Below are 18,586 nucleotides of genomic sequence, written 5' to 3' on the forward strand. Positions count from 1 at the left end.
GTTTCAGCATAACAAAAACAAAAACAATTTTAAAAATACTAGCCTATGTTTACCAGATTGACAATCACTCTAGCAACAACCTAGATGTTTATATAGTCAGCTTCAAGATAAACCTTTCTTTTTGATTTAAGAGTACAAAAATAAGAAAAGGGATTAAAAGCAATGTTTGTGCATTTACAAATGACATGAAGATGACAACAAACGTTTCTTGCTCCTATAACTGGAAGGACAAGAGACCATTTACAGTAATTGTAGGCATGTAGGTTTTTATCAGTTAATAGAAACATTCTCTGCACATTTAGTTTTTATTAATGGTCATGAATAGAGAAATTGAGAAGCTCAGAAATTAATAATGCAATCCTAACTAACATTTAGTTTTAAGTAGATCCCACTAAACCATGGGACTTACTCCCTGGCCACTGTGTCAGGATTTCAGTGCAGTGTTACATATCCAGGCACACTTTTACCTGGGGCAGTAGGTTCACCTGAAACTAGTGAAACTGACGTCTGAGTACAGTAGATCTATATGTTTGTCCAGTAACTCCACACATAATAAACAGGTTGCAAATGGAACTTGGGTCAACTCAGATAAATAGTAACAAATTCTTACTTTTCTCTTGCTGTTTTTGGAGCCTCATATAACGGCACCTTTGGTTCACTGCTTGTGACTTTGAGCATACGTTGTCTTCTCTTTCTACATGGGGCAACATCTGTAGTATCAGCATTACTAAGTAATGAGTCCCTTCTGGGTTTAACTGCTGTAGCAAAAGAGGAAGAAACATGACTAAGAAAACAAACGTATCATCACCCTAGAAAATGATATAGACATACTGTGAAGTTTTAAAGTAAATAATGTTGCCAGACAATTGGAGAGCCACAGATTGAAGGAAATGCAAGTACTGTATAGTAAGGGCTAAGTTGTTATTTTCACATGTATTTATATTTCCACATGGGACTTACAGCTTCCCCTGCTGCCCTTACCCATTTGCCACCATACTGTATGTTACGTTATTTCCTTTCTCTGCTCTATCAGCTAACATCCAGATTCTGCTAAATCTCCTGCATATGGAAATGAAATGCAAATGAATCTGGTTGGATAGCCATTCTAGTAGCAGAATTTGTGTTTATTATTTATTTATTATTATTTATTTAATTTATATGCCGCCCACACTACCCAAAGGTCTCTGTTTGGTAGTTTTAAACATCTGGGAGGATTTTTGGTCATAGGAATCTAAACTTTGAGAAAATATGAGAAGGGATTACTACACCAATCATAGCTCTACTTACTAAGTTGATTTCTTCATTAGATCTACTTTTTCTTAAAATAATTCACTTCAGGGGAGAAAAAGTTAAAACTTGAAAAAAATATCAAAGTTTGCAAGAGAAGACAGGAAATTCGTTTTCCAGATTTGCTTGTCTTATTTTGCAAAACAGCTGCATAGAACATAATGTCATTTTTATTCCTCCCTTGGTACAAATGTTTGAGCAGGTTAATTTTTTTCTCCATCACTGATTCATGAATTGGACCACTGGATTGACCCAGTATTTACATAAAAGTATGAAGAGCACATATATTCAAGAAGTTAAAGGCAAAATGTATAGTTCTATTCCTAAAGAAGACATATTGTTCTCAGTGAGACTTTCTTCTAAATAAAAAATTGCAGGCTTACTGCCCTAAGTGGAGTTGTTGCTGTTTCCACTGATACAATTCAAGCCATCACACACAAATACAAATACAGTTTTTACTTGTTTCAGTAAGTCAAAGATGTCATAAAAGAAAATACATATTTTAAGAATTTTGGATGAAAATTATGGAAGCTTGCTATAGATTAGGTCAAGAATGATTAAAATGCAAATGAATATATTTATTAATATTTATTATTAACAATGTTATATATCTGAAAACAGGGAGCTGTACCATATACAGCATCAGGTTAACATGCCTACAAATTCACAATCTAAATAGAGGATTCATTATTTAACCAATTTAAAATCAACTGCCAGAGCAGCATTCTGCAAAATGCATGGTAAATCACACAGGTCATAAGATAAATGTCAAATTCCATGTTGCGGCAATGTTTTTATTAAGCTAACTGAAAAGTCAGAACAAGTTTCTGTGCAAGCTTTTGATGTAAAAAAAACCCCAATCTATCAAGCAAGATGTTACAAAGAGTGCGGCAACTGCATGTTACAGTAATGAAGTCTGCAGAAGGAATATGTTTATATTTGTGAGTGAGTAGTGATTTCCACCAACACTCCTGCGCCAACAGGGACAGTGTCCACTTCATGTAGTATTCTAAAGGGTTCCTCATGCCTTGAATCAGAGAAGTTGGGAAGACAGTTATGTGTACAGAATGCAATTGAATGCAATTCAGAGTCAGTATTTTCAATGCTAAAAGAATGTTGACTAAGTTAAGAGATTTTCTACAACCGTGTTCCATAGAATGTGTTAGGCAGCCAGGCTACAATTTAGTTTAGGGTTAGGGTTCAATCCTAATGGTTTCAAATGGTTTTGAGCTGGGGAGTTATGTTTCTGTGCTGTGATGGGTTTTGGGGGGTTAGTTTGTTTTTTGGTTCCCCCATTTCCAATGGGTCTTGGGAGGTTTGTTTGTTTTTTGGTCCCCCCCCCATTTCCGATGGGTCTTGGGGGGTTTGGTTGCTTTTTGGGTTTTTCCCCAATTCCAATGGGTCTTTGGGGCTTTGTTTGTTTTTTCGCTTCCCCCCCCCCAATTTCTCATTGGTCTTGGGGTGTTTGGTTGCTTTTTCCTTTGTTTTCTTTGCATTTCCGATCTGCTCTTGTTCTCTGTGCATTTCCGATGTGCTTTATTTGTTTTCTGTGCATTTCCAATGGGTCTTGCACACTTGATTGCATTTCTCCCCCCCCTTCAGCAGAAGGGATTAATTACATTTCAGTGCATTCCTATGGGAAATGGTGCTTCGACTTACGACCATTTCGAGTGACATCCATCTTCTGGAACGGATTGTGGTCGTAAGTCGAGACACCATTGTAGTCTTCATCTCATGAGGCACTGCAGACCTTGGGGGTGGGGGAGGGAGGTAGAACCCCCCCATCATCTTGGCCAGATGTTGAGGGCAGGTATCACCCACCTTGGTTTGAGATGCCAACAATTGGATGTGGATGGCATTTCCTTACATTCTAGGTTTATTTTGTGTATTACTGGCAGACATGGAAACACACGATGATTTACTTGCAGAAACAGCTTTGGGTTGCAGCAGATTCATCGCTAAGCGAAAGGCAGTTTCCCATTGAAATGCGTTGAAAACCGGATAATCCGTTCCAATAGGAACGAATTGCCGTCCTTAAGCGAAAATCGCCATAGGAAACATTGCTAAGTGAAACACGGTTCCCCAATTGAAATGCATTGAAACCTATTCAATGCATCTCAATGAGGGAAAAAATACAACAACAAATTAAAAAAGAGTCAGAGCAAAGTCAAATTTGGTTAACAAAGGGTTTAAGTACACTTTATGATTTCAAACATTTTAAACAGTAAACTAACTTTATAAATAACAGAAAAACATTTAAAAAACAGCAAACATGAGGCTGTTTAAACCATCATTAAGCGAAACAGGGGAACAGAAAATTTAATCGCTATGCGAAGCATGGTCCCAACCATCGCTAAGCGAGAATCGCCCAGAGGGAACATCGCTAAACAAAGCACAAAAATGCTCCGAAAAAGTCATCGCTAAGCGATTCCGTCGCTAAACAGAGCGCCCGTTAAGCGAGGCACCACTGTATATGCAACAAACAAAGAAACAAACAAAGAAACCTAGGTGAATGAAGTACAGTCAAGCGTCTGAAACTACTGGAATCATCTGCTACTGGAAAAACTCCTACTCAAGTTGTTCTATCAGAGAACATTGGTAAGCAGAGACAGGAACTTTGGATCCAAGCCAATTTTTCTACATAGAGATAAGATACAGACAACATATTTAAAACTAAAGACTTCAGTGCTTGTGAGAAAAACATGTATTTTTAACTAATAATATTGAACAATGACATAAACTGTCATCCTGTTAAAATTAAAACTTAAAATGAAACCTCTAAATTACAGGTTCATTAAGAAAGAAACTCTACTGATGGGAGTCTATAAAAATGTTTTGACTATGAAAGGAGTCAGGGCCTGCTTTACAACACAACAATGAAAGCTTTATAATATATTTTGAAACTTCTTAGACGTGGATTGCAGGTAAAAGCTCTATTAGAAAGCTGGTGAAAGCTGAGGAATTAAAGTTATGTTATCTGAAACTTCTTGCCAGCATGTTTATTCCCCCTCTTCCCAAAATTATTTTCTGTAAAATGCTTAGCAAAACATTCAGTAACTAACTATATTGACAGGATAAACATTTCTTGTCTGTATGTGTGTATGTGTGTGAGAAAGAAAGAATGTCTGTTTCAGAAACTACGGTAAACGTTGAATGACAAGCTGTTCTCTATTCTAATGCTGACTGCTCACAACAGTTCCCTGACTTAAGAGTTTCTCTACACACTTATACCAAATAAAACCTGTTAGTCTTTAAGGAGCCACTAGACATTTTTTTCTAAGCAGGTTTATTTCAGCATTGTATTACATTCAAGTCTTTGAACATAAATTAAATCTGAGGACTTGACTAGACCTAAACATTTGGCATCTTGCAAACTTTCATAACAGCTGGAATATCATCTCAACTTTTATAATTTCTACATAAGAAAACAAGATAGAAAAGTTGAATAAGACTTTGCAATTCAAACAAAAGCTTGCTAATGTAGTTATTCTTCAAAAACCTGGAATAAAATGATAATGCAAAAGTAAAAGTAAAAATTATATTTATTTATGTACATTATGTACAACAGAGAACAAAATTTGCTTAGGTGAAACTTACAGTCTACAAGTTACTGCAATGTAAAATTTGATGACTTTAATGACTTCTGATCTGCACAAAGTACAATGCACATGTAACACTAAAACCAACAAAATATAAAATACTACCCTTGGTCACTATTACCTGGCTTTGTTTGTTGATAGTCACTTTTAAGACAATGTGACTGTGTTTTAGAATTTTTTAATATAGCTTTGTATTAACTGGTATTTGAACAGAATGCACACTGTACAGTTCCATGTATTCTCAATTCTACTTTACAGCATGAAATCACAGACTGTAACAGAGGTAATTATAAAAAGATAGAAGCATTTTAAATGTAGATTTCTTGTGAAATTTCTTGGATCAACAGCATGACCAACTAGGTACTAAGGTGAACAAAAAAAGACCCAGAAATCATGAAATTCATAAAATGCTGAAATTAGAATAATTACGTCCACATAGTAAGAAACAGAGTGAGCAGAGTGTTACAACTGATCCTTCATAGTAAAACGAAAGGGGACAGAAGAATAAGAATGATAGCAAGTTATTGGCTGCAAACCATTAGAGATTGGATTGCTTGCAGTACATCATTAGATCTGTCACATCGAAGGTTTATACAGTATAGCCATGAGGAGAGAAAACCTTCTCTGTTGGCTACTCAGAGGCTCGGGAATGTTTTTGCTCAAGAAGTAAGGTTGGCTTTTTCCATTTTATCCTTTTGCCAATTATTAAAAACCTGTGTTTTTAAGCTGGATGCTGGGTTTTGTTCTTCTAAGTGTACTTTTAAATGTTTTAAATGCTTTTAAAATTATTATTGCATATCTAATTGTTTTTAACCCTGCAATCTATTTTTGTTTTTACTGTGGCTCATTTTAACCTTTGTGAGCTGCCTTGGGTCCCCTCACCAGGAGAAAAGCAGCCTAGAAATGAAAACAGACGGATAGAAATTCTTGGAATTATAAGGTAGTGTTTCAAAAATGACATTTGCATACATGACAAAGTAACATTCGTAAGTCAACCGTTTTTAAAGTTTTTAATTTTTTTCTGCTCTGCTAATTACTGCACCGTGTGCTTGACTCCCACCTAGGAGACAGTTTCCATTCTGCTTATTATGACATATATATTACAGATCTCTACACAGCTCAATTTTACCCTCATGCAACTGATTTAAATGAGAAACTGCAGTGAGAGTTTATTCAATTATTTACTCATTTGTGGAAAAGTAATTTTTATGTTGTGCCAGTAACATGGTTTTTAAAATCAGTGTGGTGTGGTGGATAGAATGTATGAGCAGGGCTTTACATCCCCAGTTGGTCACAGAAACCTACCTCAAAAGTCTTACAAGGGCCACCATAATTCAGAAACAATTTGGTAACCCAATAAACAAACCTAAAATGATGTCATTGTTGTATCTTAAATTATTGAGGTTTCTTCCACCAATTTTCATTTGGCTTTCACCTAAATCTAATCCAGATTTTTCTATGACACAGCAGAGAGGAAGATCTCTCTCTCTCTCTCTCTATCTGATAAAATACACTTCTATCTACTGCCAATAGGAAAATAAAGTTTCTCTATATTCAGCTCTAATGGTAGTGTGTTGTCCAGAGTACTGTATATCTTACACACCATAACAATCAAAAATTTATGGCTTACAGAAATATTATAGAGATGTTGTGGCTTATATTAGCTAGTATAGTTCACAAATGTATAACCACACCATGAACATGTAGATTTTTTGGCTCATTTTGGCCAGCCAGTATGCCAACCAACTTGGGTGATCAAAGCAGCTTGCCAAAGTATCTGGGCATGAGGATCCTTGCTAGCACTGCTACATGATATCTTGTGCCTGCCTGCCCTTGTCTTGTTAGTAAGTGCACAGCACTAAATGTAGCTAAAATACTTTAAATAAGCAATTTTCATCTAAAAAAATTACTTTGCTACCCATAGCCATGGCTTGGCTACACCAAAACCCACATGTGGCTGATTTTTTTTGTTACTCAAATGCCTGTCTTCGGAGCCAAGGCAGGAGAGGAGGGTGAGACCTCAGAACCAACATGCAGGCAAGAGAATGGTGCAATATAAGATAGTCACTGGAAGACAGCATGCAGTGCCCTCCCATTCCTGCTCCTTTCTCAGCAGGCAACTTGCTGTCTAGTGTTGCAACTGCCTCTTGATCCTCTTTCTGAGTGGACAAGTGAGAAGGTGGGCACCAATCCACTTAAATTCAGTCATTCAGATAACAGAACAGCTCTGGAGAACTCTCCAGAACAGATCCCCAGAGTGGCACACAGTCTCTCACGGTGCAACTGGGGACCACAAATATGCCATCTCCTGTGCTCTGCCATCTGAAGTGATGATCTTACTGGGAACAGAGTTAGCTCTGCCTATATCTGATTATTTCAATTAATTACATATTGAGGTTGCCTCTGAAATGTGTACAGTGTCACTAATGGGTCAAAAATATGGTGATCAGATTTAAAAAAAAAACAAGAACTCATTGCAAAGAACATGTTTAACTGGCACTGAAAGATCTGTTAAGACTTAGTGTGTTCCTGGAAAAAAATTCAAAGTACTGGTTTTAATTTACAAATTGCTACGTAACCTGAGAACAGAATCTTTGCTATCTTCTTCCAAATGAATTGTCAGCAATGGCCCCAAGAAGGCAGAAGCAGGAGTACAATAGCTGGCTGGAAAGTTCAATTTGGGTACCTAGGTGCAGCCAGAGGTCAGGAGCAGGATTCTCCATTATACTTCCTGGAAGAAACAGCCAACCTGTGTAGCCTTGGATGTACTGCACAATCCCTGGGTGGCTCCAGAAGAAGGCAATGGTAAACCTCTGTACTTAGAAAACTCCAGAAAAGTCAGATTCAACTTGATGGCACATATTAATTATGGATGTAGTGAACATCTGCTTAATTTCTCGCTGCCACCTAACTTCACCTTCTTATAGGGTCTTTCCAGCTGAAGCACAACACTGAGACAACCCACTTCCAACCCCAGGCAGTTTTACTTTTCTATGCAAGGAAGTTATTTATTGCTGTATAAAATACTCTGTTTCCTTCTTTCTCATGAAAAAATACAATGCATCTCTTTGAGATGTAAATGCTTACAAATCGAAATCCATGCTTCTCTTTTCTGACAATGAACTGCAGATTTTCTTCATGCTTTATGACACAGGACATATTTTCTAGTAACAATTTGCATATCTTACACAAATTGTGTGGCTTGTACAAACTGTACATATTGTAATTTGCACAAATTACAAAAAGGTCATTGCTGCTCATGTATTTTTATAAACTGGAAGCGTCAAAATAGTTTTCTTTTTTAAAAAACAACACTCTTGTACTTGCTGTGTTTATGTGCTTTGTTCTTTTATTACTTTTCTCAAAGGAAAAAGATCCTAGATTTATACAGACACCAACTGAACATTTTGTACAGATGGTATATCCTCTGCAATTTGTGAGGACTAGTCAAAAGTACTATTGCTGCTATCTTGTTGCTTGGATTTTTCAGAGGCATCCAATTGGTTATTTGCATCTTAAAAGCCAGTACTTCTGAGCTTGCTCTGAGTTTTGTGTATGTACACATGCACTTTCTTCCTAGAAGGAAAGAATACTAGATGCATAGGCTGCTGCAGAGAATCTGTATGCAAGCTGCAAAAAACTTTGGAAAGAAAGAAGCATTGAATACTGCATGTTCACCTAGAGCTTTAGATACCCGGCTACAACTATGTTTGAAGCATCAGCCTCAAAGGTTGATCTATCAATTTAAGAAATTATTATTCAGGAAGCTGGTTTTTATTTTACTTCCACTTTACACCCTATTTAGTCTCATTTGCATGTGGGGTTCCTAGAGACATTTGATTGGCCACAGTGGGAGCAGACTGGATCTAATCCAGCATGGTTCTTCTAACATTCTTATCGTAGAAGGAAGGAATCTCATATTTTTAGACAATAGGCAAAAAAGTAATCACCCTATAATATAACTAAGTAGTAGTAATGTTATATTATAGGGTGATTACTCTTTTTGTCTTTTGTCTAAAAATATGAGAATCCTTCCTTCTACTTATCGATAAGAATGTTAGAAGACCCATGCTGGTTATATTAGCTATAATATAACTAGGTAGTAGTAATGTCCCCTTCATGGATTGCTGCCTTGTCGTGGAGAAGGGGCTCAAGTAATTCAGGGACGTTATGGGCTATGCCATGCAGGGACACCCAAGACGGACAGGTCATAGTGGAGAGTTCTGACTAAACGTGATCCACCTGGAACAGGAACTGGCAAGCCACTCCAGTATCTTTGCCAAGAAAACTCCATGGACAGAAACAAAAGGCTAAAAGATATGACGCTGGAAGATGGGACCCTCAGGTTGGAAGGTGTCCAACCTGCTACTGAGGAAGAGTGGAGTACAAGTACAAGTAGCTCCAGAGCTAATTAAGTGGTTGGGTCAAAGCCGAAAGGACGCTCAGATGCAGACGCGCCTGGAAGTGAAAGGAAAGTCAGATGCTGCAAAGAAAAATGCTGCATAGGGACCTGGAATGTAAGATCTATGAACCTTGGGAAGCTGGATGTGGACAAACAGGGGATGGCAAGAATCAACATTGACATCCTGGGCATCAGTGAACTAAAATGGACAGGAATGGGTGAATTCAATTCAGACGTTTATCATATCTATTATTGTGGGCAAGAAACCCGTAGAAGGAATGGAGTGGCCCTCATAGTCAACAAAAGAGTCAGAAAAACTGTACTGAAATACGATCTCAAAAATGATAGAATGATGTCAATGCAAATCCAAGGCAGACCTTTCAACATCACAGTTATCCAAGTTTATGCACCAAGCACCAATGCTGAAGAGGCTGAAATTGACCAATTCTATGAATACAGCACCTTCTAGAACTGACACCAAAGGTAGATGCTCTTCTCATTATAGGGGACTGGAATGCTAAAGTAGGGAGTCAAGAGATAAAAGGAACAACAGGTAAGTTTGGCCTTGGAGTTCAAAATGAGGCAGGGCAAAAGCTAATAGAGTTTTATCAAGAGAACAAGCTGGTCATCACAAACACTCTTTTCCAACATCGACATCACCAGATGGGCAATACTGAAATCAGATTGATTATATTCTCTGCAGCCAAAGATGGAGAATCTCTATACAGTCAGCAAAAACAAGACCTGGAGCTGACTGTCAGCTTCTTATCCGAGTCCGAGCCATGAGATTTGTAACAGTGTTCAATCTTTTGTTGGATTTGGAGAGTTGAAGGCGACTTATCCCAAGAGTCCTTAACCAAAGTAAGGAGTGCCAGTATGAAGCTCAAACTAGGAGGAGGTGTTTTGCCCTGCTCCATATCATGAAAAACCAAGTACAGTTCTTTTTGAAAAATTTGTGCGTCAAGTTTTAGAGTCTTTGCCATGCGCAAGATAAGTTGTGCATATGATGCGTAGTCCTCCAAGGGGGACTGTGAGATATTGCCAGTGGCATCTGCATCAGGAGCTTCGGATACATCAGATGAAGAAGTCATCCTGGATAGAGACTGGGCAACAGGGCTAGTAGTTGCTTTTGCAGTCTCCTGGCGAGAAGGGCTGGAGGAAGGGAGGGCTGTAGTCTCCATAGCAGGGTTGAGAGATTTTTCGTAGAGAAAAGATTTCAGTTGTTGGAGCTGCAGCTTAATAGTCTGCTTGGAAAATCTCCTGCACAACTGGGTGAGATGGGTTTCCCCCAAACAAAAAAGACAAAGATTGTGCCCATCTGTAGGTGGAATTTGTCGAAGACAAACGGAGCACTTCTTAAAGTCCTGAGGGTCCATAAAACAAAAAGGGAAAGAAAAGGGGGGAAATGTTGAGGGAAGGGGGGAAAACAATAGAACGGGAAAAGGGATAAGCTGGAGTTTCTATTGTCAGAAAGCAAGTAGAGTAATATAAATAATAATATAGAAGAAAATTTAAAAGATAGATTTAACAAGGCTAAAATCACTTTCCTTAGCGCTCTAGTTTCCTAACCTACTTGAACAGCAGAAAAGAGGAAACTGGAAGGAAGGTTGAGGAGGCAGAGCTCATACCCTGCGGGGGGGGGGGAACTGACCTTTTTTCCCTAGCTCTAGAATCTTCCAAACGTTTTGCGCAGGCGCAGGATAAACCCATTTGTGTGCATTCACAGAGGCCACTACGAAGAAACTTTTCATTTCAATCTCAAATTACACAATAAGGATCACTACTGTATTTAAAAGATCAGGCCTTTAGCATCAGCTACTACTGTTGTCTTTATAAAGATTGGTATGAACCACTGGTTCATCGGTTCATAATGGTTCATTATTTGGACATACAGGTGTTCCATGGGTTTCTTACCCCGCCTCCTCCACTCACCAACTCAGAGGAGGAGTCAGGGCAGGGAAGCCTAGGACACCATCTCTGAATGGGAGCCCACTGGAGAAGTCAGGGAAGGAAAGCCGGAGCACCCACGGAACATCTGTGTGTCTGAAGAACGAGCCATTATGAACCACCAAACTGGCAGTTTGTGCCCATTTCTAATGGCCAATATTAGCAATTCCCTCCATAATACTCTACTCTGATGCCACAGTGTTCATTCCTCCTCTTGATTCATATTGCTGCCCACTTTTTGAAATGGGAAGGAAAGGTGTAAGCTGCAGGAAGTTAATTCTGTTGTGTCTTATGAAGCAGTGAGCATGATTCATAGCTCCTATTTTGCAATGGTAGCTGTAAGTTTAATTTGGTTCCAAGCAGCACAGAGTGCAGATGATTTCCTATTCTTTCCTAATACATAGAGATGTGCAGATTTATGTTTTTTCGATGACAGTTCCCAGAGTTCCCCAAGCAGCATGCTGCCTAGGGAATTCTAGAATTTGTCACACAAAAACATAAATCTGTACATCTCTAATTCCTACGTTGTTTTCCATATAATTTAAAACATAAAATAACTCAGCCAAAGCCAAATAGGATAATGGACCGGTTTGGGTACATTTATTCTCTTTGTGCAATAGAATGTCATAAATTAAATTACCCAACAAATAAGTATTGTGCAAACACAGTGCAATATTTCCTTCTTTTTAGGTAAAACTGCATTAAGCAAGTATTTCAATAAATACAAAACAAAAGCAAAAAAGGACACTGTGGCACTTTAAAAACTAACTACTATATTTTAATGTAAGCTACCATGGAACATTGTCCACTTCTTCAGACATATGAGTTAGAATACAGTGGTAAGATATCCATGGAAGGCTCTAAAAGACAGTGGTGTTTGGTTGCATTTTACACATAGTAATGATTTATGACCCCTGTTTGGTATTCAATTCTTTTGAAGACTTGTTCTGCAAATAACAAGAAGGTGATTTTACATTTTAAAACGAAGAAACCAACCAATCATGTCATCCTGATAGCTGAAAATGCAACAAAAGCACCCCACGAATACACACCAGATATGGCCCCAGTAATGAATGGAGCACTTTTAATACCGTGATTCCCCGAAAATAAGACAGGGTCTTATATTAAATTTTGCTCCAAAAAACACATTAGGGTTTATTTTCAGGGGATATTTTATTTTTTTCACGTACAGTACAACAATCTACCGTACATTTATTCAAATACTGTCATGTCATCTTCTGGTTGCTGCACAATGATGGAGGGCAGGGTTTCACTTAACTGGGGCTTTATTTGGGGGTAGGGCTTATATTACAAGTATCCTGAAAAATCATACTAGGGCTTATTTCCAGGTTCGGTTTTATTTTCGGGGAAACAGGGTAGTAATTTCTATCAAAGAACAACTCTGGAGTGTTTTGAGAAAGAATGACTAAAAGTGGGATAAACTACTCTTTGCAGATTAGAGATGTGAGGATCATTTTGCCAAAAGACAGCTGTAACTACCCAGTCTGAGTAGCAACATAAGTAAACAAAATAAACCTGTTTCCCAGAGCTGCTGTTCTTTGCCAAAGAAAGCATAGTCAGGTAAGAACTATAAACAGCTGAGAGATCTGTAAACATTACACTCTAATTTGTTTTGAACACAGGAGAAAATAAAATGATTTACAAAGATCCTTCCAATTCAACCTATGCACACACTGTGTCTGTTTAAAATCCATTTAAGACCAAATGTCAGAGCACTGGCATTGCCTCAGCATTATTTATAGGTTTTAGAATTAATGTAAGAGCAATTTCCTATATAAAGTGCTAAGAAGTCTTTGTTTTTTCCCCTGAAAAGGCTATTATGTTCTTGCTAATTTGATTCAACATACTCATTCAGAGGGAGGGGGTGAGAGACCTTGCAGTGTCGATGTATGAACGTTTATGTGAAAGAAATGTCCAATCCCTCTGCCATAATAAATTTTTCTTGGATTTGTATTAAGTCTGCTTCTTATACTACTTTCTTGTCCAAAATATATACTATGTTCTCTGAAGTAGCGCTCGGATAGCACATGCTTTTCCAAATTCTTTCTTTATAAATGCTTCCTCTAGTTTTTCAACCATGTTGGATTCTAGATTATCTGAATACCAGAAAACCGAACATTGGTTCAAACAGCACTTTTGTCTTTCCACTTCTTCAACAAGCCCATCTATCTCCTGGAAATAAATGCTGAAGCACTACCTAGAGTGGTCTAGCCACCTAGAGTGGTCTTTTAGACCAGATGGGCGGGGTATAAATTAAATAAACAAACAAATAAATAAATAAATATCCAATCTTAATCTATCTGCTCATTCATTGTTTTATTAATAAAAAAGAAATGATTTGATAAAAATCATTTTCCTGAGATATTGGGAGAGGGGGAGCTTTTAGGGGCTACCACAACAACCAAAAACCTAAGTATCTGTTAAATATTTATTTATTTATTTATTTAATTATTTAATTTATACCCCGCCTATCTGGCCCACCGAACCACTCTAGGCAGCTTCCAAATATAAAATCAAATAATAAAACATAGACAAATACATAATAATCAAACAAGAACAGCAGTAACGATAAAAAGGAAAAGTAAGAAACAAATCAAGAGTTGGCTGGAGGGAAGGCCTGAATAAACAGCCATGTTTTTAATTGGGTTTTAAAGGTGCCCAGCGTGGGGGCTGCGCGAATCGCCGGAGGGAGACTGTTACAGATTGGCACAATATGTATGTTGTTCCTAATATTGCAGTTTTTTGTAGCAATTATGGAGTTGCTTCTGATATCTGCAACTGCTTATAATGCTGTGTGAAATTTCTTGATATTTTTCCCAAAGCCCCGATGACTACGGGGACCACTGAAGTGTGTGATTCATCCATAAGCAAGATGTTTTGATTGCCAGATCTCTGTATTTTGTTAGCTTTTCCAATTTGTTATCTTCAACTCTGGCGTCCCCTGGAATTGCAATATCAATGATCCAGACATTTTTTCCATAATATTGCTACTATGTCTAATGTGTTATGTTCAAGGTGCCTATCAGTTTGGATCTGAAAATGCCACAAGATCTTGACTTCCTCATTTTCTGACACCTTCTCTACCTGACGTTCCCATGGGTGTTTCATCATCATCATCGTTGTTGTTGTTGTTGTTGTTGTTGTTGTTAGTAGTAGTAGTAGTATAGCATAAAAATAAAGAGGCCCTTCACTCAATGCAGATCTCACTATTTGTCATGTGCTTTGCTAGCACACCCCTTAACCCAATTTATACAATAAGCTCCAAAGGCTGCTGTTAATAAAAGCCTATGTTGACAGATTCAGTTTGGGGGAGGAAGGGAATTGATATGGTATCATTCCACAAGAATAAGCTGTCTTTCAAATATATAGAAATATCCATTTGCAGATAGATTTTGGAATTAGCAGCTTTACTCTCCTACAGTTCAACCATCATATGGAGCCACAGATAATGAACAGAATATTTCATATTTGCTCCTAGAGCTAAGATATAATAATATGGAAATCTGAAATTAATTTTCAATTTGATTTCAGAATACCAATATTCTGAATATTCCACTGTTTTTTGTACCCTGGCTATAATTTGACTTCATAATAAAACAGGATAAAAATATAATTCATATTGCTTCTGGCTCACATATTCCTGTAAATCTCTTGCACTGTTTTACAAACACCTTATTGCAAATGTGTCTGTTGTACTATTCCAAAGCAGGAAAAAGTATCCTGTGGAGAGCTTTTCATCATGAAGATGAAAGAGAGCTTCCAGGCCTTTTAAACGGAGACTCCTTGGAACTCTATGTACAGGCAGATACTCTATTAATAGCAATTATCCACCCAAGCATTAAAACTTCCTCTGATCATTTTCATTACTTAGGAATTACAGTACATGAATTATATACGCTTTTTTTTCCAAACTTAACTTTATTCACTTCACTGTCCTTCCAGACTGGTGAGGATTCACTTTGCTTAACACAAGGGGAAGGTTTGGATGTTTTTCTACTGATAATTATAAGCCTTTACTTTCATTGGTTATAATAATAAATAAATAAATTTGAACACTTTCTGTTCCAGATAGAAACATGCTTTGACAAATGTAGCAAAAAGATCACTTTTATTCACAATCTCTTCACACATTTATTCACAACCACTCATATTCTAACCTGCAGACTCTATCTGGCAGCACTAATAGTACTAACTGCCTCTCTCACACAAACACATCCACTCTTATATACAAAGCAGAACCTCTCTAGGCAGAAACTAGTGTGCATTGTTTGGATTGTGAACAGACAAGTGAAGTATTGTGCTCCCATAGAGCTTTAGGAAGGGTGATACACATCCCAAATACCCCCCTCCTTTATCTTGAAAATATAAGAGATTCATGTATTAATAGGCTTTCTCCTAATATACAGTGGTGCCTCGTTTTACGATTGCCCCGCATTACGACGAAACCACATTACGACGATCTTTTTGCGATCGCAATTGGGTTTGCAAAACGATGGTCTAAATGGGTTTTTTTCGCTTTGTGATGATTGGTTCCCTGCTTCGGGAACCAATTCTTCGCAAAATGTCGATTTTAAAACAGCTGATCGGCAGTTTCAAAATGGCCGCCAGGTAAACAAAATGGCTCCCCACTGTTTTCTGGGACAGATTCCTTGCAAGACAGGCAGCGAAAACGCTGCCCTATGGAGGATCTTCGCTGGACGGTGAGTTTTGACCCCATTGGAACACATTGAAGGGGTTTCAATGCGTTTCAATGGGTTTGGTTTTTTTTTGGCTTTACGATGTTTTCGCTTAACAGCGATTTTCCTGGAACGGATTATCGCTGTTAAGCAAAGCACCACTGTATATTTTAAGTTAAAAAGAGTGGTGAGCTGTATTTCGTTTTGGAGAATTTTTATTTTAGGTTTTTGCATTATGTTTCTGTAAGGCATTATCTTTTTGTATTGTTTCTGACAGGTCTGGGCTTCACTATATTATATTACTATAGCACATACGGGACAACATCTCTAACCAACTTGTTCTTCCTTACCTGGTGCAGATGTGGAGGGCTGTGTCAAATTCTCACTCTCCTCATCAGTGCTTCCTTCATAAACATCTCTTTCAACTTTACTTTCTGATGTGGCTATGCTGTCCCTGCAACAATGAAAAGACATTTTTTACTCTCATCAGATGGCAATTTTATATTTCTTTACCAAGAGATAGGACACAATCATCTGAGTTCAGTAAAATACACACGCAGATATCCAGGAATGCAAAGGGGAACTGTTTTAACAGAACCAAAATATGAGTGATATGGTATAGCCTTTATATCCTGCCACAACATATGATCTACCAGAAATAAAGACTGTCTCAGGCAAAATGTCCATTTATACATTTTATCATATAATCCTGGAGTGTTAAAGCCAACAAACATGTGCAATAAAACACATTGTAACAGGAAGTTAACAGCCTTCCTGCACTGCACTATTTGTTTGAATTCAAAGTTTGCTTCCTCGCAAAAAACAAATTAAATCCATGGACATACAGGCACATAATTTATCTAATTTATTTATTAATTTTATTTATTTATTTATTCTATTAGATTTATACCCCGCCCATCTAGACGAATGGTTTATTTTGGCTTCAAATTGCTCTTTTAGAATTCAAACACAGTACAGAATTGTTTTCTAAAATAAAATTAAAAAATAACTGCACTATCGAAGTGTTGAGTCTCATGTTGCAGGTTTCAGGCTAAACCTGGGTCCCAGTTCAGAGAAGGTCGAAAACTGCTAACTAAAAAATACTGGTCAACTTTGTGTGAAAAATACAGCAGTTAGTACTTCACCACTAGAATGAATCTAATGAACATCAATAGCAAAATCATTGCAGATGGAGTCTCTGTTCTGCAAAACACAATAACAAAAGCAGGATGACTTTTACTTCAAGAATAAGCTTTTAAAGCTTTGCACTCTCTATCAGAGGTATAGAGACACACTATGCCTGCTTCAACTATGATGCTTCGAAGCACAACAAAAGTATGAAATAATACCTTGCTTGATTAGATTTCTTTACCATTTCTTCAGCCTCTTTTAAAGATTTGTTCAAGCTTCTTATCTTTGCTTTCTTTTCATTGAGGACGAGGATAAATCGTTGATACAGCTCATTCTCTAGTTTTTCTTTTGCTTCAACACATTTTTGTAACCTGAAAAATAAATGTGTATTTCACATTTACATAAAGAATAAGCAAGGTCCATAAAACAAACCTAGGGTCTTTGCAGCTCAGTTCAAAAACTTTTGGCAGAAATCATATGTACAGTTGTGAGATTCAGGAGTGGGCTTAGGACTGCAGGAAGAGCTGAAGAAGGGGAAGTACTATTGTACAATGGAGGAAGGGTGTCTTCTTGTATAACTATGGATGCGGCCTAAAGATGTATTTCCATACAAAATATACAATGAAAAGTGTGATTAAGCTAATAACATAATAAGAATCTTCAGAACAGTCCATTATTTATTAAAAGCTGTACAGTTGTAATATGAAATAAGATGGAAGAAACAAATAATTCATAGGCTTTAGAAATTAAAGTTATTTCAATATGAAGATTACAGCAACAACACAATTCCAAAAACTGGAAATTGATGGTATCATTTATGCAGCTCTTCAAAACTAGTCAATTCTTTTTGCTGAGCTACCAGAAGCTACATAGGCTCAAGATAGCTCTCTAAGGTAAAGCTAGACTGCCATTGTATGCATCAGCACAACTACTTAAAAAGCCATGGTTCCTATAGGGCATGAGATTTTTATCTGCAATCAGCCTGGCTCATGTTCACATTTCAACAGCTGAGCCCACTGCCATATGACTAAAAGATAACTAACAACTATAGCTGTAGCTGCCCATAAGATTCCATGAATGTGTTCAAACACTCAAAGTTCAAACAGTCATGGAAATGAATTGGTATATGGTCAGGAATAGAACAATATAGCATTGTTATTTAGTAACATGGGACAACATCATTGTTGAGAAACAAAAGTACATTACGAGGGCTACATTTGCTTGCATTATCTCAATAAAGTAAATTATTTTTAAAAAAATTACATGTGAAAAGTGAAAGAATTTGTCACTCAATGAGCACTGGAAATCCTTTGTCTAAACCCATTGTCACACTCGTAGTGTGGAAATCCCTAATAGATTACACCATTATGAAAGTGGCAGTGCAAGTTGCACTGTGATTTACAGGGTGTAACTGCTTTCACAGTGCGGATTATATGGGATCCTAATAATGATGATGGTTTTTGAGTGACAATGTCTGATATTTAACAATGACAACAAAAATAACTGGTTTGCTATTCCCTTCT

At 37.4% G+C, this 18,586-nt stretch overlaps 1 protein-coding gene and 1 long non-coding RNA gene across 9 annotated transcripts in view; one reads left to right on the forward strand and one right to left on the reverse strand.

The window, feature by feature from the left end:
• The window catches only part of XRCC4 (X-ray repair cross complementing 4), a 172,498-nt gene that overhangs the window by 93,610 nt on the left and 60,302 nt on the right, over window positions 1–18,586 (reverse strand). For 6 of the 8 annotated variants that reach the window (XM_078386389.1, XM_072992589.2, XM_020790246.3 and 3 more), the window contains exons 5-7: window positions 17,282–17,434; window positions 16,283–16,386; window positions 611–758 (exon numbers count right to left, since the gene is read on the reverse strand). In XM_078386389.1, the coding sequence (XP_078242515.1) occupies window positions 611–758; window positions 16,283–16,386; window positions 17,282–17,434 (405 nt within the window). Of the gene's footprint in view, window positions 1–606; window positions 759–16,282; window positions 16,387–17,281; window positions 17,435–18,586 lie in introns of those variants that run through there. The other 2 variants (XM_078386390.1, XM_078386391.1) reach the window with 2 other exon arrangements.
• The window catches only part of LOC144587055 (uncharacterized), a 663,623-nt gene that overhangs the window by 77,840 nt on the left and 567,197 nt on the right, over window positions 1–18,586 (forward strand). The window lies entirely within an intron of this gene.

Source organism: Pogona vitticeps, chromosome 2 (genome assembly GCF_051106095.1).
Source record: "Pogona vitticeps strain Pit_001003342236 chromosome 2, PviZW2.1, whole genome shotgun sequence".
Taxonomy (NCBI): Eukaryota; Metazoa; Chordata; class Lepidosauria; order Squamata; family Agamidae; genus Pogona; species Pogona vitticeps.